The sequence below is a fragment of the Pyrus communis genome, chromosome 17 (assembly GCF_963583255.1).
Source record: "Pyrus communis chromosome 17, drPyrComm1.1, whole genome shotgun sequence".
In the NCBI taxonomy this organism is placed as follows: domain Eukaryota; kingdom Viridiplantae; phylum Streptophyta; class Magnoliopsida; order Rosales; family Rosaceae; genus Pyrus; species Pyrus communis.
The window spans coordinates 20,316,697-20,338,197 of record NC_084819.1 but is presented as its reverse complement, the minus strand read 5'-3'; the positions used below and the strand labels follow the sequence as shown (position 1 = coordinate 20,338,197).

General features: G+C 34.6%; 2 protein-coding genes across 2 annotated transcripts; one reads left to right on the top strand and one right to left on the bottom strand.

Moving 5' to 3' along the window:
* The first annotated feature begins 876 nt into the window (after positions 1 to 876).
* On the top strand, positions 877 to 1,422 carry LOC137722203 (pathogenesis-related protein PR-4-like). The gene is made up of 2 exons (XM_068461165.1): positions 877 to 1,113; positions 1,216 to 1,422. The coding sequence occupies exons 1-2, from the start codon at positions 877 to 879 to the stop codon at positions 1,420 to 1,422; spliced, it is 444 nt and encodes a 147-aa protein (XP_068317266.1).
* Positions 1,423 to 9,394: 7,972 nt separating this feature from the next.
* LOC137722914 (auxin-responsive protein IAA16) lies at positions 9,395 to 12,362 on the bottom strand. The gene is made up of 5 exons (XM_068462033.1): positions 11,929 to 12,362; positions 10,974 to 11,200; positions 10,552 to 10,687; positions 9,955 to 10,016; positions 9,395 to 9,680 (listed from the first exon to the last, which is right to left on the bottom strand). The coding sequence occupies exons 1-5, from the start codon at positions 12,219 to 12,221 to the stop codon at positions 9,643 to 9,645; spliced, it is 756 nt and encodes a 251-aa protein (XP_068318134.1). The 5' UTR covers positions 12,222 to 12,362; the 3' UTR covers positions 9,395 to 9,642.
* Positions 12,363 to 21,501: the final 9,139 nt, after the last annotated feature.

Sequence of the window (21,501 nt, the reverse complement as noted above, 5' to 3'; positions counted from 1 at the left end):
GTTTCTAGACTAAGAGATATTTGCTTAAATGAAGTGGCTTTTTAATTCCTTCATACATTAATTAATTTTGTGCGACCTCTTTTTTTGTGAGGACATTTTTACACATTCTCGCTCTCTTGCGTGTGGGAGTTTTCAAGTATATTATCTAGACAACACAATTTGAACAACATAGAGCATATGAGAATTTTTTTACTTTCTTCTTGGCTTGTGGTGATGTTGTTCTATTCAAATTATAACACATATATTGTTTTTTTTTTCTTTTATATAATTAAAATACTCTAAAAGTGGAACATAATCAATCTTGTCATCCACCGCTATAATAGTACGTAGAATGATACAATACATAACTTGGTTTTTTGGGATCCATAAAAATTTCTCCTACAATTCGAAGTACTTGAGAGCTCCTAAATAGCAAGAAAGCATCCCAAACAAGTTGAATGTTTAATAGTTTGAGCAGCCGCCTGATATTATTCAGAATGCTTTAATAGATGTCAATTGTTGTTGGGGTAATGTCAAAGTTCAAAAACGTTCGATTTCATTTGTCATTTAAATAGATAAATGATCGCCTACAAATATTATAATGTACATTTGTGAATAATTCAAATGATCAAATAATTTTAATCGATCAAGTGGGATTAATCAAAACATCATTTTAATAATCTGTTTTTCTCTAGTTTTCTGGTAGTACACAACTCAATCAGTTGCTCTAGTCCCTCTCTCTCGTGTGTATATTCTATTGTACGTGTCACAATGCGCGGATGTGCTAGCCAATTAACTCACGCAGGCCAAACAATTCCAACTTCCCTAAGGTTAGATTAGTAACTACAACACCAGGCCTCTAACTTCAACCTAATTACAGATCACACAAACCACAAAATGGCAGGGAAGATTGCACCATGCTTTGTGTTGTTAGTTTCGGTCATTGTCTGTGTATTTGTGGGAAGTGCATGGGAACAAAGTGCTAGTGTGAGATCCACATACCACCTCTACAATCCTGACCAAATCAATTACGATTTACGTGCCTTCTGCTCAACATGGGATGCTGATCAATCCTATGAATGGCGCAGCAAATACAGATGGACTGCATTTTGCGGACCTGTTGGCTGCCTCTTGGTACGTATTAGTTTGTTAGCGCTAGAACACTCCTACATTAAAATACTAGCTGATTAGCACTAGAACGCCAATTTTTTATTTTATGAATTTATATATGTGCAGGTGACAAACACTGGGACAGGAGCACAAACAGTGGTGAGAATTATTGATCAATGCAGCAACGGAGGGCTAGACTTGGGTGTGAGTATGTTTAACCAGATTGACACCGACGGCAGTGGCTACGCATCCGGCCAGCTTATCGTCAACTACGACTTTGTGCGGCGACTAAATTTAGCCTGCTATAAGCCCCGGATTAATTCAGTAACTTAGTAGTGAACTTAATTATTATACTAAAAAATAAGCTTCACCATGAGATAAATTGAAGCGGAATTGCTCCTTGTTCTACAACAATAAGTATTATTAGAGATTGTAATGTACTTCAACCTTTTGATAAATATATATGGACTATCATGCGGATGATTGCACCATTAGCTAGGGGCTTCCTCTTTTAACGAATTAATGGATTGCATGCTTTATGTTAAAACAAGAACATTTCCTTATTATTCAGTGGATTTTATAGGGTCCAAAACTCCATATATTGATACAAGAGGATGAACCTAGGAAAGGAACCTTGAAAGTAAAACTTACAATCGGTGAGGACAAATAAAATTTTGAGGAAGAGGAAAAGTAAAACTTCCTAGTGGGTCACTCATCGTGGGATTGCTCTCATGCGAACTCGCTTAACTTTGAAGTTCCTATAGAACCCGAAGCCAGTGAGCTCCCAAAAGGCCTCGTGCTAGGTATAAATGAGAATATACATATAAGGCTTACAGGATCCACTCCTCTGAGCGATGTGGGATGTTAAAATCCACCCCCTTAGGGGCTCGACGTTCTCGTCGGCACACTTCCAGCCAGGGATTAGCATTGATACCAAATTATCACATCCCGGCTAAGGCCCCCACCACATCTCGGGCTCGACTCCATCGTAGCATGATATTGTCCGCTTTGGGCCCTGACCACGCCTTCATGATTTTGTTTCTCGGAACTCACACGAGAACTTCCCAATGGGTCACCAATCGTAGGATTGTTTTCACGCGAACTCGCTTAACTTCGGAGTTCCTACGGAACTCGAAGCCAGTGAGCTCCCAAAAGATCTCGTGCTAAGTAGAAATGAGAATATACATATAAAGCTTACAAGATCCACTCCCTTCGGCGATGTGAGATGTTACACTTACGGTTTTTTCAACTTTTTTTAAACTAACATCTATTCATTTTCTAGATTGATTAAGATACTTTAATTAAGGGACGTAATTTTCATACACCTCTTTCTGCTTCTCACAGACCTCTCTTGATTTTTTATCGTTAGATTGAATAAGTAAAACAGAATCAACCGCCAGGATTATGGTGTGTGTTTATCATTTCCCTTGATCAATTGTCACCTCATCATTTTTGTATTTATTTAATATCTATTCACTTATGCTTTTTTTTTTTTTTTGGGTGACTTCGTCATGGGAGTCCACTCTTTCAGGGGCGAATAGGACTCACAAAGACATTTCCGTCTCTCTCTGGCTACCATCATGTGATTCACCAGCATCAGAAATCAAATTAAAAAACTGTTGTGTGAAATACGAGCCTCATAACTAATTGCGTAGAATTTTTGTGATTTTTTTATTAAAATTAATTAATTAAACTAATCCCTCATTAGCAAAAAGCAAATAAAGAAATAACTTTATTAAGTTATCAAAATTTTACGACTACTAATAAAAAAACATAACTGAAACATAAAACGAAATATACAAAGAAATCAAATGTAATTTCCAAAAATACCAAATGTAGTCTTTAAATGTACAAAGAAACCAAATGTAGTTTTCAAAAAAAAAAGTTAAATATACCAAAAATTTAAATGTACCATAAAACGAAATGTACTCATATTAAGTAACCAAACTTACCAATATAAGAGAACGGACTTTTATTATATTTATGTATGTGACAGTGAATTTACTATAAAAAAAATTGAAATCACCATAATGAGAGATCCATATAATAATTTCAACTGTACGAATGAAGAGGGAGGGAGAGGGAGGGGGGGTGGAACTATAAACTAACATGAAAGAAATACATAAAAAAAATAGGGGCATCTAATTCAAAGGTAGAGGTTGTTTTTGGGACTAGATCCTGTTAGCTAATTATGTGACATCCCACATCACCCAGGGGAGTGATCCTTAAATGTATATTCCCATTTTTACCTAGTACGAGGCCTTTTGGGAGCTCACTGGCTTCGAGTTCCATCGGAACTTCGAAGTTAAGCGAGAAGAGGGCTAGAGCAATCCCATGATGGGTGACCCACTGGAAAGTTGTTCGTGAGTTTCCAAAAACAAAACCGTGAGGGAATGGTAAGCCCAAAGCGGACAATATCGTGCTACGGTGGTGGAGCGGGCCTGGGAAGTGATTTCTCCCAAGCCGGGATGTGACATTTGGTATTAGAGCCTAACCCTGGTCGCGTGTGTGCCGACGAGGACGTCGGGCCCCTAAGGGGGGTGGATTGTGACATCCTACATCACCCAGGGGAGTGATCCTTAAATGTATATTCCCATCTTTACCTAGCATGAGGTCTTTTGGGAGCTCACTGGCTTCGGGTTCCGTAGGAACTCTGAAGTTAAGCGAGAAGGGGGCTAGAGCAATCCCATGATGGGTGACCCACTGGGAAGTTGCTCGTGAGTTCCCAAAAACAAAACCGTGAAGGAATGGTAAGCCCAAAACGGACAATATCGTGCTACGGTAGTGGAGTCGGGCCCGGGAAGTAGTCCCGCCCGGGCCGGGATGTGACAATTGTGACATCCCACATCACCCAGGGGAGTGATCCTTAAATGTATATTCTCATCTTTACCTAGCACAAGGCCTTTTGGGAGCTCACTGGCTTCGGGTTTCGTAAGAACTTTGAAGTTAAGCGAGAAAGGGGCGAGAGCAATCCCATGATAGGTGACCCACTGGGAAGTTGCTCGTGAGTTCCCAAAAACAAAACCGTGAGGGAATGATAAGCCCAAAGCGGACAATATCGTGTTACGGTAGTGGAGTCGGGTCCGGGAAGTAGTCCCGCCCGGACCGAGATGTGACAATTTGGTATCAGAGCCCAACCATGGTCGCGTGTGTGTCGACGAGGACGTCGGGCCCCTAAGGGGGTGGATTGTGACATCCCACATCACCCAGGGGAGTGATTTTTAAATGTATATTCCCATCTTTACCTAGCACGAGGCCTTTTGGGAGCTCACCTGCTTCGGGTTCCGTATGAACTCTGAAGTTAAGCGAGAAGGGAGCTAGAGCAATCCCATGATGGGTGACCCACTGGGAAGTTGCTCGTGAGTTCCCAAAAACAAAACCGTGAGGGAATGGTAAGCCCAAAGCGGACAATATCGTGCTACGGTAGTGGAGTCGGGCCCGGGAAGTAGTCTCGCCCGGGCCGGGATGTGACAAATTACATAATTTTGTATCAATTATTTAATTTTGTCTTTTTATATAAAAAAAATTTAATTCATTAATTTTTGTGATAAAGTATAATATAAAAAAAATAAAATATGTATTAATATGTGTTATAGGTAGACTATGAACAAAAACCCATGACATAGGTAGCTGGACAATTAAACATACTACCTATAAGTGAGATATAAAACCTAACTACAAAATACAAAAATCTAATACCTACAAGTAAGATACATTAAGTAGTGATACATGTTAATTATAAATATGAATCTTCATATAGGTGGAAAAATACAATTAACCTATGACACAGGTTGATTATAAAAAAATAATAATAATAATAATATTATAACTAGGGTTTGGAACATAAAAAATAAATAATTAAGGGGATAATTAGAAAGAAATAAATTTTTATAATAAATTTTATCAATAAATAATACTACTGATAATAAAATAATTTTAAATTTAAGGGATTTGACTTATTTTAAGAAACTGGATTGTTCCTAATATTGGTTAAAAAAATTGGATTTATATCAAATTTCACATGAAAATAATATATATATATATATATATAGTACATAAAAATAACGTGAAAATTTTGATTTACAAAATTAAATTTAGTCTCTGCATTACCCAATCTTTTATGTGCATAATAAGAAAAGTTTATAAATTATTCTTACCAATTATTGAGTCACATAAGTATTTGTAATGATTTTTGAAGCTAAAACAATGAAAATAAGTACCAGAAGAGTTCTATCGGGGTCAAAACATCTTCAAGTGATTCCGCATGAATTTCTAGAAGTTAATAGTATGGAAGAAATGTCACGAAATAAGTTCGATTATAGAGGATTTGAAGGCCCTCCCTCCATCAGTCACTGAAGCTTCTTTTCTTCACGTTCGCCGGCAAGCCAACGAAGCTGCCCACAAACTGGCTCATTCCGGTCTCAATACTTGTCAGTCCTGTACTTGGGTTTCGACCCCGCCTTGTCTAATTTTAGACCTTCTTCTGGCGGAGGCTAACTCTTGCTAACTTGTATTGATCTTTCTTTAATTATCAATGAAATTTCTATCGTTTCTCTATAATAAATAAAATAAAATAAAAAGTTCGATGATTGCTAAAAAATTGGACAAAAATGATAATCTCATTTTTTAAATGATCAGTTTTTCATTATGTCGTTGATTAGTTATGTCATAAAAAACTTGATTGTTATATCATCGATATTTGATTGACATGTATATAGAGGAAGTCTTTAAGGGAATGGATATCTATTTTATTTTTACTTTTTTTTTTTAAATAGGAATTAGTTGTGGGCTCTACATGACATCGAATTTTAACGATTTGTGTCACATCCCAGCTCGAGCCCCCACCACATCCTGAACTTGACTCCACCATAGCACGATATTGTCCGCTTTGAGCCTCGACAACGCCCTCACGGTTTTGTTTATAGGAACTCACACGAGAACTTTCCAATGGGTCACCACTCCTGGGATTGCTCTCGCACGAACTCGCTTAACTTCGGAGTTCCTACGGAATCCAAAGTCAGTGAGTTCCCAAAAGGCCTCGTGCTAGGTAGAGATGAGAATATACATATAAGGTTTACATGATCCACTTCCCTGGACGATGTGGGATGTTACAATCCCCCACCATTAAGGGCCCGACGTCCTCATCGGCACACTTCCAGTTAGGGATTGGCTCTGATACCAAATTGTCACATTCTGGTCTGAGCCCCCACCACATCCCGGGCTCGACTCTACCGTAGCATGATATTGTCCGCTTTGGGCCCCAACCACGCCCTCATAGTTTTGTTTCTAGGATCTCACACGAGAACTTCCCAGTGGGTCATCCATCCTGGAATTGCTCTCGCGCGAACTCGCTTAACTTCGGAGTTCCTACGGAATCTGAAGCCAGTGAGTTCCCAAAAGGCCTCGTGCTAGGTAAAGATGAGAATATACATATAAGGCTTACATGATCCACTTCCCTGGACGATGTGGGATGTTACAATTTGAACCGTATATTTTTCAAGTTGCACCTCATAGATCATCCTTGCAAAATATTAGTCAAATCAGAAATTTTTAAGACGTCTAATTGGGTTCAAAAAAATTAAAGAATACTTTGTTATATAAGAAACAATGAAATTTTATCTTGATAATTAAATAGGCAAATGATTTTGGATTGAATTGAATTTTTGCAAAGATAATCTATGAATCGAGACTTACAAACTAAACGTTCGGATCGTTGAAGTTCGATGTTCCCTTTGCATAAAGGGCTTGTATGAGTGTGTGTGTGTGTGTGTGTGTGTGTGTGTGTGTAATATATATATAGGAATGTCACGGAAATCAAATTTTACATTGTTTTTATAGAACTTATCAATTAAAACTCGTGAGGTTTAAAAACAAAGTTTAAACAAGTAGAATGTATACATTCGATTCCACATGTGGATCCAAGATATTATATATATACAACAAGGTCCGGATATTGATACAATTCCTCTATTATTCTTTGTAATGCAATATTTCGTTAAATTTCGATTAATTTATCAAATAACTAAATAAAACCTATTGTTCCTTTAATTAAACTACGCATCATGTTTATAAAATTTTTAAAGGAAAGTCTGCATGGATCATGAAGTGCGCTTGCCAATATAACATGTATATTTGCCGAAAGTGAATTGAATGGTTTGAACTTTATGTAAACTACAGGGAGTAGGACTCTCTCATCTCCAAATCACTTCCTCTTCAATCTCTTCTTCTCTCAAATTTTTTTTTTTCTATAAAGTAGTCAACACCAGATGTTGACATGGTTTAATCATAACCGTTCAAATATGAGGAGATTAGAGGAGAGAGGAATTTGATGAAGATAGAATCCTACCCCAAACTACAGTTGCTCAAAAAAATGGTAACCTATAAAGAATCCTAGAAAGGAATGGACAAAGTTTACAAATCCCAAGTTTCGTGTTGGTGTTCATGCAACTTGCAGAACCCCTAGCCTTTACGTTATAGATTATAAGATAATTCACTTCCCATAAGGAGTATCCGAATATTATAAAAATGTTGACTTATCATTCAACATTTGCATATAAACATCTTTGAAAGAGCAAATTAGATTCTCAAATCCCAAGTTTTGTGCTGGCGGGTGATCTTACAGTTACACAAAAGAACCACCATATCCGGCATTCCTGCAATAATATATTGTCGCTATGCATGCTCGTTCTTCTCTAATTTGATTTATTGTTCATGCTTTTGAGGATCGAACTAACTAGCTAGGTTCATTTCATATTCGTATTATAAGTTCCTGCTGTGATTTTGTCTGAGATATGGTTCGATTCAAAGGGAGGGAATACAGGTGCATGAATGGAGGAAATGGTCCATATTATTTTTCAATTATTTGGTCCTGCTCGTTATAAATGCCATAAAAGAATATGGATACTTCAAACAAGAAATACGGTCAAGGAGTGATTTTCGTACTCTTATTCATCCTCTACACACTCTTTTGAATTTGGGTCATTGATTTCATTTTGTTCAATCAAAGGGCTGAAAAGAAAAATGTGCAGAAGACTAAAAAAATAGTGTATATAAATCATTTTAACAAATTTTATTGAAGAATTGGTGCTTATCAAAGTTTTTTTTGTTGGAAGATGCTTCTCAAAGTTACTAAGTTAGGTCTTAACATTTTTGCGCAGAGTGCGATTAAACTATATAACCATGTAATTGTTTAATTTGGAAATGTTACAGAGTTAATAATTCCACACAACGATCAAATATGTTAGCAACTTTATATAAGTGCAACCAATTTGTTTCTATTGATATAAACCAGCGGGTGGACTTGTTACATATATAGTACTCTGCATGTATTGTTGCATACGTTCCTGTAGGAATTTAGAAACCGGGTAATCTTTTTCATACAAGTTATTGCAAGAGAAAATTAGAAATGAATCAAATTTGGAACTTCAAATATAAAAATAAGTATTCTTAACAAACTAAGCTGTAAGCTGCAAATATCTCGCAAGAATCGTGTTTTTGCGTCGACAACCTTCGTTAATTGCGCATATAGCTGTCTAATTCATGGCACATATATAATTGATCAATCAAATTAATAAATGCCCCCAACATTGTGCACATGTCCCTGCTCCACCTTAGCACATAGTTCATGGATCTCATTCATTGTCTTCTCAACAAATATAAATATGGATAAATGAGTAAGAACCATATATATATATATATATATATATAGTGTTGTTGAACTCTAAAAATCTCATTTTACACTCATCACAAGTGCATTTTTCTTTCTAAATATAGAAAGTTTAGAGTGTAGAATGAGAAATTTGGAGTGCCAATAACAATTCCCTACACACACATATATATTAGATGATGTTTTATAATTCGATTACATGTTATTTCGATGATAGTTCTCTTCTTAATACTAAAAGAAATAGTAAATTCAAATTCAACCACCAATCAAAAGAAAAGCTGATATAAAATAACCACGTCTTCTAAGCATACAACCAATAAATTTTTGAAACTTGACAGGAAATATCTGATCAATCATAACTGTCCTAAGTGCAATGAACCAAGATATCAAAGAACAAGATTCCAAATAAGGTGTTGTGTTTTTTAATCATAATTTAAAATGAAATGTCAGATTATTCTGAAAACTATAACATTAAAAATTCAACAAAAATTTAACATAAGAAAACATAATGCAGAGAATCTCATCATAATATTGTTGGTCCAAAATAATGATGCAGAGAATCTCATGTCCAGTGCCATATTAAAAATTAGAGAGAATAAAACCACTATTAACCAGCGGGGCCATGGACAATAAAGAAAGTTGCACATGAACCACTATGAACATCTATAATATATATTATTGCTTCTTGTCGTCCCTAACAAATCTCAGAATATATTCTTAACTTTAGTTAAAAACATTAGAAGGACCAAAAAGAAAGGAAAAAAAATACAGGGTCACAGACACATCGAAACTTCATGCTCTCTCCCTCTCTGCAGAGCCGGTCTGCATGCTTTCATTTGATTGTGTCCATGGCCGAAACATCAACCCAAAGCAATCTAGCAACTTCTTCAACTTCTGTTCTTGCACTTCTCCACCGCTCTTGGTGCTGCAATAGGGTGTAAAAAAATTAGTAGGATTTTAAAATTTTAAATTAAAATTTGAAGACCATTTTGTTTTTAAGTTTAAACTGGTTTTGCAAATGTTTTTAGTTTTAAAAATTTTATTTGATTTTGAAAACTAAAAGCTGAAAATAGTTATCAAATAAGTTTTAAATTAAAATAAAAATTAAAACTATAAAATTCAAATCTGAAAAACCAAAACCTTAAATCGTTATAAACTGCTCTAATATGTAACTTAAATAAATAATTTGAGGCACTAACCAAGTCCAATAGCTTCAGATCCCTTCATTATTCGCAAGCGTTTGCATGAATTGACGAACATTCTGTGACAAGCCAAGACAAAATTAGTGATTTGTGGTTCATCATAATTCAAGTAAATTGCAGCTTAAGTTTTGAATTAGATATAATTAAAGGATAATGCTTGTGTTCTCGCCATTGTGAAAGATACTTATTTTCCCACCTATGATCAACGTATCTTTACTTTACAAACATCATCATAATCTAAACTGTTTATTCTCTTTATGATCATCTAAAGATCAGATATGCAAAAAATATTCAATTTTGAGATTGTTTAGCTATCCATCCATGTCAAACCAATCAACTGTTTTGATAACAAGTAGCATCTTCATAATGAATTGTTCATTTTTATGCATATAGATGGCTAAACGATCTCCAAATTGAATAATTTTTTCAATATATGATCTTTAGACGATGAAAGGAGGATGAATTGTTCGAATCATAATTTTCATGCAGTAAATATACTTTAATCATAGAGGGACAAATAAGTTCCCCTATGAGTGGAACACAAACATCATTCATAATAACTTAGATTAGTACATATAATTTGAAAGAACTTACTCCCATGGCACATCTCCAACAAGCATCCAATCTCCATCCTTGTCCTCATATGTAGGCACATACTCAGAACCATTGAGAAGGTCTATTAGTTTGCTCTCGTTCATGAAATCCTTCATTCCTTGTGACCCGTAGCTACCTTCAATATTCCACAATTAAAAATAATAATTATCAGTTTAAGTTTTTATTTATTTATTACAAACGACAAAATTTTGTAATCAGCTAATTTAGAGGAAGGAAGTGTATGAAACCATACCATAGTGGGTTCAAAGAAAAAACTCTAACTAGGGCATCCACCACTTGCCTTATCAGTTGTAAGTTACTAAATATCCAAACTTAAGTATAAAATAAAAAAAAAATTAAAAAAAAAAGGCCTATGAAAACCCTTTTGTTAAGCATGATTAATTAATCACTTAATTAATTACCGATGGTGAAGGAGCTGAACATTTTTCCTAAGGCAGTAGAAAGCTCTTGGTAGCTTTTGTACAACTTCAAGTCCACTTTACGCAAGTAGGGTGCGCCATCCATGCTGACTTTAACAAATGCTGCGCTGATACTGTTGGTCTTTTCACCCTCATCCGAGACATCCTTTTGGACGGCCAGGATGTTCTTTCGGAATGATCGGACGGGTGGCCAACCTACAACTTGAGCCCTGTAATAATTCAGTAATGTATAGTATAGTTAGGCAACGGTCGTTATTACGTTATTCAAATTATAACACGTAACTTAAAAATATGACATGAAAACTTTATCGACTATTATTATAACACATAAAATAATATATCACATTTTTGAGTACCCAAAAAAAACTTATCAGTAATGTACACATGAGTACAATAATTTTCTTGTCTATCTTGTTCTACTTTTGATGAGTTGTCCATAATTCATGTTTGGTGTTTGAGAAAAAAAGCAAAATAAGATTCCATGTGTTTTGTTCGTTTCCTTAGTGTTCCCGACAACCAACTGAACCATTCAAAATTACCTACAATTCAATACGTGATGCAAAATTATTTCTCTGGATGCACGTGATCCATGGAAAATAAAACGAAAAATTAATGTTGAGACAAAATTATTTTCTCTGTTAGAAACCACTTTCTAGTTTCATGAGTTGTAACATACGATTTAGATTCTAACTTGGTACAGGGAAACCAATACATAACTCTAATCAACTTAGCAAGTATTCGTTCCATGAGCAAGTACGTAACTAATTCATAATTTAATTGTCGTCTTTCCTTAAGTGAAAATTATTTGTATCGTCTTAACTGACACAATATACTCAAATAAAAACTATTTATACCGTCTCAACTGACTCAGTAATACTATCTAGCACAGTAAGTAATACTCAACTAAACCAGTAATTAGGTAAAAAAGAGAACTTACTTGGCAGCATGGGGCTTAGTTGGATCATTTGACATAGGAACAGGAGCAACATTCTTCTCCTTCTTCATCTCCACCACTTGATCTTCATCACCAGCTGACTGATCTTCAGATGAAATATTGAGCTTCAAATCAACAGTTTCAGCAAACCCTCTCTTTCCAGTGTTCTTGGAAGCTTCACCATCCTTTCCAGCAGTGCTTAATATTCCACCAGGCAACCCCAGACGCAGTTCTGTCTCTTCAAAGTTTATCAAGCTATATTTCTGATTCTGCTCTTCATGTATCACGCTACCCATCGTGCTTCTAGGGTTTTTCTAGGGTTCTTATCTCTCCCTTCTTCTTCTAGGGTTTTTATCTCTCTCTTCTTCTTCTTCTAGGATTTCTCTGTGTGTGTTAAGGGTAAATATTTGAGGTTAGCTTTCAGGACTTAACAACTCTATGATGTTTGTGAAGAGGGTGGAAAGTGAAAACGTGCAACTTTGGAAGAAGGCGAAAATAGGTCTGGTCTGGGAGGATATATGGCTTGCTGAAGAATCTTTTGGTGGAATTAGACGGTTCAGATGGTGCCAAGTGGAGGGTTCAGTTAGCTGGATCGCTCGGGCCTTGTCGGAAAACTGATGTCACGGGTGATGTCAGGTTGGAATGATTGTGGTTAGGCGAGTGGACACAGGACAACTTGGCGCTCTCTGTTCGCCTTTTATTTGTTTCCTTGGGGCGCGATGGCCCCACCTCCACCTACAATTAATCATTAATCGCAAACTTAATTTAATAAAACATTATTAAGTAAACTAAACTATTCTTAAACTTTTAAATTTTTTTTCCTTGAACTTTTATTTTTAAATCCTACAAGTTACTGGCATTCTAAAGTGTCTCTCCTTACATAATTGGTCTACTTTTCTTATTCATTTTTTTATTTATAAATATATTAGTTGCCAAACTTTACTAATTATTACAAAATGTTTAGTCCTTTTTCCTTTTAGGAGACAATTCTCCATGGAAATTCTTTAGATAGCCTACCTCCAGTACGAAAAAAAGTGTGGGTGACTATTTTTCTTTTGGTGATCAAGTGCAACTGTCTTTCGTAGAGAACGAATAATAATCATTGATCAATATTAATGTAGATCAAAATTCAAATAGCTAGTGGATTGCAAATTAATTTGAAGGCGCAAATTCGATATACATACGATCTTTAGGGTGTTAAGAGTTTGTTACCTTTCGTACTATTAATAAGTAAATTTGAGGTTTTCTTATATTCTGTAGTGGAATTCAGTTTACTTGTGCTTTAAGGTAGTCATTTGATGCATTCTCTTTGTCACAAATATCAACTCAATAATCAGATTCATCTCAATCAACTACTCGTACTCACCCCACACACTTATGTGCGATTATAGAACATCTTTACGATGGAGAAGAAAGTATTGAGCAGTACTTCCTTCCCTTTTAAGTCCTGAATCGAATCAAACGAACCTAGCTAGCTAGGCTCGCACAGCATAATGTGTTTAGTTAGAATTGTGTTTTCAACACAAAGCTTATTGGCAATGAGTAATGTTTATAAGGAAAATATTATGGCCACAATTACTACATTTTGGGAATCTTCAAATAGAAAATGGGGAGAGATCTACTAAGCATGTGCTTCTTGCATTATCATTGATGTATATTAACCATTAAGCATGACGGAAAAGAAAAAATGGACAGGTTTTGAAGCTTTTACCTTAAATCCCATCAGCTTACGTCTTTAATTTATTGATGTATATTAACCATTAAGCATGACGGAAAAGAAAAAATGGACAGGTTTTGAAGCTTTTACCTTAAATCCCATCAGCTTACGTCTTTAATTTATGTCACAAAGAAAGTTAAAGTATGAGGCGACCTTTGTGGATAGGCTTTTTAGTCAAAATAGTTTCTGAGATTTGCATAACTCCTCACTTTAGTCCTTGAGATTTGAAATCAATAGACGTGGTCCCTGAGTTTGTCCACCATATCAATCATTTTGGTCATTCCATGAAAAATCTCCGCTAAATAGGGCTAAAATAACAAAAACACCCTCATTTTTTTGTCAAATCATTTGCCCCATTGTTTATTAAATTGAGGGTATTTTTGTCATTTTGGTCTTTATTTAATATATTTTTTTCATGGAATGACCAAAATGGTTGATGGTGGACAAAATCAAGGACCACTTCTATTGATTTCAAATCTCAGGGACCAAAGTGATGAGTTATGCAAATCTCAGAGACCATTTTGACTAAAAAGTCTTGTAGATATGAACAAATTAAAGCAAGGTTGAAGGGGACATCGAAGAGTTATCCAAAGTACTCCATTACCACCACAACCACATGTGTAAGTGTAACAATGTTATTCGAAAAATGTAAAAACAAATATACCATTTATAAGTTGATGCTTTGAGCTTTATAAAACCCTAGCTTTTTGAAACCATATGCGTCGATGTACTATTGAAATCTAATCCTAAATCCCTCTCAGCTTCCTTTTCTTTCGTACAAGATCAAATTTTATGCACTCATTTTGTATGTGACATCTCTGTAATCTCTATCATTTATTGACACGTATTAAGTTTATAATAAAAAAGTTAAAAAGAGTTAAATTTATTAACATGTGTCAATCAATGCTAGAAGTTACAGAGATGTCACACACAAAGTAAGTGAAGAAGATCTGAGGTCCTTTTGTCCTAGCTAGCTAGGTCTTAGAAATGAACAAAAAGAAACGAAACATGAACATTTTTATCCAAAAAAAAAAAAAAAACCCTGAGTATTTCGTTAACACAAATAATAGAACGACAACATTGCATAATAGTGGCCCGTGAATCCACCCTCTTTTGGATAGCACAGGGTACGATATATCTAGCCAACTTTCATGCGTAGTGTGTCGAGCATATATATTTAGGATAAGTACTTGCTTGCATAGCTCGAAATCTTATCAAATCCCCACTTTGTGTGGTGACCATGAAAGCACCCACATCATCGAGTCATTCATGGATAGCGTCCAACTTTTTTCTATTAACTAAAATAGGTAGATTATCTAAAACGAACTTGGAGGTTGTTTTGTCAAATTTGCATATATTAGATGGGGAGTGCAACACTTATATATGTTGGAATTTTCTTTTATTTTGGACCAACCATATTATACTTTAAAGACAATATTTCCCTCATCTCCCATTAACATGACATCATTTTACTGTTATATCATCATCAAAATTTCATTATATTTACTGAAAATATAACTTTAACCCCTCAAACTCAATTTCTTTCATATAAAATCTGACATAAATTTTTTATTCGAATAAAACCCAATGACTATACTCCACATAAGCAAATTCATTAATTATGTTTGACTTTACACATTTAAAATTTTTCGAATGCCTAAAATACCCCTTTTTGCACGTTTTATGTGCACAATGAAACATATGTAGATTTTAAGGAGGATTAATGATTTTACAAAAATTAAAAAATTAAAAAAAAAAAAAGGTACTAATATTCTAAATGCATTGCATGTTATATGAGAATTCAAGATTTCCACGTTTTGTAATTAATTTGGTTGATTCATGTTTCTCTCACTCCATAAAATTTGCTTCTAATTTGATATAGGAATTAATTTGGCAAGTTTTCTTAATTTAACAACATTTTTCAATTTAAATATATATATTAGTGAAATAGTCTATCTTTTAAAATATTTATCAATAAAATAATGTACCTATTGTTCAAATTTTAGGATAAAATTTTACCTGCTCTTATTTAACAATAATTTATCCACGACGCTATTTTTGTATGAATATAATTTACCTACTTTTTGATTTTATATGAAACTAATTTACCTACTGTGACAATAATGTATCTACAATACTACATAAAAGATTTACCTTTTTTAACAACACTAGTGTATCTACAATTTTGTTTTTGTATGAATATAATTTACCTACAATTTAACTTTTCAAAAAATGTATCTTCTATTTTATGTTTTACTATCATATGTATGTTTATGTGTTCGCAAAATAATTTATCTAAAGTTATATAGTTAAGAGATATTGTAATGCATTATATTAATCCATTATTAGATTGGTAAAAGAAATTGTTAAAAACATTAGCCATAATGGTTGGCTAATAATGGTTGTATGAGAACTGTTATAGAAAGTTGTGGCATAAATTGTAAATAACTTATATTAATAGGTTACTTGTTTTTTTATGTGGCAATTTATTTAAATTTTGGATTTTTACTGGATATTGATTCATAGGTGGGTTTTTATCCAAGATATATGAGTTGTATGAGCCTATATCTAAACAACCCTTATATTTATCATCATTTAGATATCATATATATCTATAAAAATTCATCGAATTTGGAGACCGTCTAGTCATCCAAATGAATAGGTTCATCGTAAGCACGCTATTCATTACCATAACTGATTATTGACAATATATAGTATCCAACCAACCTCTAACCTCTCCAGTGAATCTGCTGGCAAACCGTGATTCCACCAATCTCTCCATATTGTTTTATGTAAATAATCACTATTTATTAGTTGCCTATTATATGTTGTACAAAGTCAACTATCTGAGTGTATATATTTTGTATCAATAGAGTGAACAAATCATCGAGTATTTCTCCTAACACAGACTCTAATTTCTCTGCTCTATTTCCTTTCTGTCACTCTCTAATTCTCTGTGGTTATTTGATTAACACATATGAATGATTAAATGGTACCATCGAATGAATTTTTTCTAAAGTTAGTTAAGAGAGTAAACAAGTCCAAATGTGACGTTGCGTAATGAAATAATGCCATGTTCGACAGAGAAGAGGACTTTACTCACTACTGATAAGGAGGAAAGTATTATCATACTTTTAAAAATTGAAGCCGTTGATTATGTTGAATTTGGATGAATCATTGTATCCAATCTATTTGATTTACCCATACGCATGAACCTTCAACGAATATCGCATGCAAAGAGAAGAAGGGGAGAGAGGGGAACGCAGAGAAAGTCAACTCGATCGACTGAGGGAAAACAATGTGCATTTATGCACTTTTTATTAAGAAAATTAATGAAAATTGTTTGAAAACTTTGAATTTTAATGATAAGGACAAAATAAAAGATAAAGTAAATAATACCAGGATTGACATTTAATGTAAAAATATGATTTTTCGTTAAAGTGAACAGTATCATAAGTTTTTTGTTAAAGTTCCCATTTTATTCCATTGTAGAAGAAGATAAGGAGCACCGATTGTCTGGGGCTCGCCAACCACCAACTTTTCCAAAGACTTCATACTATTTCAGCTCACATATCGAGTATATTTGTGAAAAGAAAAAAGAAAAAAAAAATGAATCATTTGTCACATCATATCATTTTTATTAAAAACACGATTTGGCTCCTTACCATTAGTAACCATTCATCCGTACAAATTCCAGAATGTACATAATAAAGTGACTTATAAAAGTAACAGAAAAAAGTTTTATGTATTTATATCAACGAATTACGGTTGCAAAGGAAGTAAAACTCCTTTGCATGTAAGGGTTGTAACATTTGCATGCAATGAGCTAGAGTTACGACCGTTATCTGCATGGACGTTTACAGAGAGCCATAGACATGGCCATGTTACAATGTTGCATGATATTTCATGGCTCATCCATCACCATGCATGGATGGCCAACAAGAAACAAACTGCTCCGATCCATCTCTGATTCAATTTTCTCATAAAAGCTGACAAAACACAGAAACTCAGAAAAGCACAAATGACAAAGGACGGTGCCAAACAAACGAACAGAGAGAAGGGCCCATGCCAACCAGACCAATCCACAGTGAGAGTCCCTCGTGTGGCGTGGCCCCTTCTCCTTCAAATCACCAGGGCCCCCTGTCAGCATCCTACACCTCTCCTAGACCCCACACGTGTGCAGTAATTAGCATGGAACCACACAAACCAAGCACAACAATCCATCAGCATCTCACAGGAGACGGGGCAGACACCACACGTGTGATTTTAATAGGGCGATGCAGATGGCTCGAAGCTTGAATTAACGTTTTCTTCTTCCTTCATGGTCCACGAGTCAGTGAGTCAGTGACTCAGTTGCAGCTTCTGAGTTTCACACTTTTATCGCGAATTCTCTATGCTATGGAGTATTTTACCTACTGAAGCTTTTTTGTTGTCGGTGTTTTCGTCAAGAATCCAGTGGTCAATCAAAAGTTCCGAAATGGATGGAGCCAATGGAGGCTTACTGGGGCAATTGCCCCCACTTAAGTAATTGTTTGTTTAGTTGTAGACTACAATTATATAATACACACGAGTTATCTTTGAAGAAAATATATGTATCTAATATCCAACATACATTCATTCTACTTATACTCTATATCAAATATTATATAAGCATTAGTGCTCTTGTTTTGTCATTCAAACCAAAAAAACTCTCTTCCGTCTATCATGTACTTATATATTTTCTCATATTCCACTACTATATTGAAATTGTGATACATTATCATTTGAAACCTTCATTAATATCATATTGCATATAGACATACTGTAATAAAGTTTTCTTAGTTGTTTTCGGTTGCCTCAACTAGAAGAAATTTATGGTTCCTCCGTTCTATACTTGAATACGATAAGATATTCGATTTTACCAATCCTCTTTCACGTCATATTCCAAGTTCATGTCCCTACCGTCCTGCATGCAAATTTTCTGTGGAGGCAAACGGAACGGCATTCAAATCTACTGTTTAATACGGAGAGCTCATTGTTCACAACCGTTGATTTCTCATCAAAACACATAGCATCATGTGCATGTAATGAATATATTTATCAGAAGCTTCACATCAAGCTCAAAAGCAAAAAATGAAAACCCTAAACGTGGCTTTGTTGAGGTCACGAGTGGATTGTCCCCCTCCTACCTTGCCAAGAATTTAATGAGAAAACGAAACTGATGATCCATTCCAAATTAGATTTATCGAGAAAGTAATACCAAAGGATCAATTCATCTGTCCCTAAATATATAAATCCATCTAAAATATGTATCTATCCAATGTGTAACTGTTGACTCTAAAAGTTACAAAACTTATGTGACGCACATATCGAATGCTACTGAGCTAACAACATCCTTGTTGACGTGGGCGTGCCAATTCAAGGCCGAGCTCGGTTTGGTGAGTTAAAGGATAGTGGTGGTGTGGTCCTGAATGCATTACTGACTTTTGCACTGAGCAACAATAGTGCTTTCAATGTGCCAAACAAAGTCACTTGATTAAAACCTCACTTCTGAGGTAAAGCTAGTGAAGTGACTCCTCGTTCAACGAGAAAAACAATAACTTCTGACCAACAGAGATTTGGAAACCTGATTCTACGGCTCCAATAGTGTTAATTTAAACTGAACTTGTCGCCGATTGTCTTAAAAGTGTGAGAAAGTTTTGAGTAGAGCATTTGAGTTGTTTGTTGAGTTCGAATGGGTCATTTTTCATCGTCTGCGACTCTGTATTTATAGAACCCACTTGGACGTGTTGTAGAATCCAAGCCGTGAACATCAAACCGTCTTTGGATGACAGACCACCCAATCAACACTTGCCGTGCCATCAGTTGAAATCACAAGTGTGGCCAAAATGGATGGATAAAACGGTATATGCCATCTTTTATCTTGTATCTCCACGTGCAAGGGTTTATATATAAAAATGGCATCTTTATTTGCTAACTATCCAATCATTCAAATCACCCTGATCAAATCACCAATTCTTTGCAACTCAATCTTTATTCAAAGAATAATCAGTGTATAATCAGCAACGGCCTATTTAGGATAATTCCAATTATTTAGAAAATAATTGTTATAGTTATCTCACTCATAATAGTATAAAATAATTTTCTTTTTTGTCGAATAATATGCATACAATAATCGGAAATAATTTTTATATTTCTCTCATTCAACGATCTAGAACTCAATTCATTCAAGTGTTTCTATTGCATAGAGCCGATGGTGGGATATTGAGTCCAAACATTGATCTAGCTAAAATGCGAATTTCAAGCCCAAATACTAACAAACGCTAATAAAAGGTGGTAGTAAATATATATTACACGAGTTGAAGGAAGTTTAAGTTTTCTCATAAAACCAACATAGGTGAGTCTTTGAATCGGCTTGTGTATTTTTGTCACGTTGAACAATGTATTTTCAGTTGAACTAATAACCTAACTACTTGTACATGAACACTAATACTTATCTTGTGCATATAAATACAATGACGTATCACTTTTCTGTTTTTATTTTGTTCTATCAAAGGTCATCTAAAATCTACAACGTATACTTTGAATTTGAAGTTGGAAGAATTTAAAGTAAGGTTTTGGTCAACAAATGAGAAACTGGTCTATATGCATGTTACAGCCAAGTGAAAGAAAGTAGCTTAGCTTATATATGAAAGCGCAGTAACAGAGTGCATAAAATGTTGGAAGAAAACTAAACACATAACAAAATTGTTAATATAAGGCAAGGATGCAGATGAACACACACACACACACATATGTATATATATAGCTGGAGAGGCGTAAAGGTCAGAGGTCCATTGTGGTCGGGTCCCAAAGGTAGTGAACCTAACTTTATGGGGCCTTACTTATTGGCCATTAGTGGTGCTGTCATGAAAGTTCAATGAAAACTTGTGGACCCTTTGTGTCTCTTGTGACTGGTCCTTCCCTCTAAATAATTGTGAAAATTCAAAGAAGTCATATATAGGATCAATTGTGCATGCGCGTGAATTGAATCCGATCATTTATATGTCACAAAAGTAAAAATGACTAAGATTAGTTTACACGCATGTCAGCAAGCGAAATCCGACCATTTACATGTCACAAAAAGTAGAAATGAATAAGACTAGTTCACACCTATGTTCGCAACTAATCGCAATCGTAGTACGCCGCTTAATTTTGACTAAAGTTTCTAAATCAAATTCAACATTTCTCCTTATGCGTTTTTACCGAAATCTCACAATTATTGGAGAATAGTTCTTCTACTTTTTCCCCTTCTCCTTTTCCCATTCTCCTCCTTAGGGCTATTTATCAAAATTGGACAAAAGATGCACAAGAAAGGGGAAGGTTGTGGAATAATTTCATATAAAAAATGCAATCAAACCCTTGATTTAATTTATATACTCATTATATAATGAATTTTGATTCATTAAATTCAATATTTTGGTTGTTTTATTTTATTTTTTTGTTTTGTATTTTGGTTGTTTCATTTATTATGTCGGATGAAGAATTCGGTTTAAGGCTTGAAGTGTTTTTAAAATGATTAAAAATACTTTGAATGAAAGTGCTTTTAGAACCCATTCTTGGTAAAAATGTAAGTGAAGCACGTGCTTCTTGTAAAAAGCACTTTTTGAAACCCAAAAACAATTTCAATAAAAACGCTTTCAGTCATTTTAAAAATATTTTCAAACAAGTCTTAAGTCACTATTAAAAAACCAAGAGAATTAGACATTAAACTTGTTATCTACATAAGTAAAATATGAGACCTATTGGTTATAATTGTAGAAAAATATGATTAAGCCTAGTATCAATGAAATAAAGAAATAAAGAAATAAAGAAATAGAGTATAAAGTGGACTCGAAGGA

Coding starts and splice junctions, on each gene's coding strand:
- LOC137722914 (XM_068462033.1), bottom strand. CDS start 12,221: ATGGGTAGCGTGATACATGAAGAGCAGAATCAGAAATATAGCTTGATA. Junction 11,201..11,928: donor ACTAAGCCCCATGCTGCCAA/GTAAGTTCTCTT, acceptor GAATTATTACAG/GGCTCAAGTTGTAGGTTGGC. Junction 10,688..10,973: donor GTTCAGCTCCTTCACCATCG/GTAATTAATTAA, acceptor GGAATATTGAAG/GTAGCTACGGGTCACAAGGA.
- LOC137722203 (XM_068461165.1), top strand. CDS start 877: ATGGCAGGGAAGATTGCACCATGCTTTGTGTTGTTAGTTTCGGTCATT. Junction 1,114..1,215: donor GACCTGTTGGCTGCCTCTTG/GTACGTATTAGT, acceptor ATATATGTGCAG/GTGACAAACACTGGGACAGG.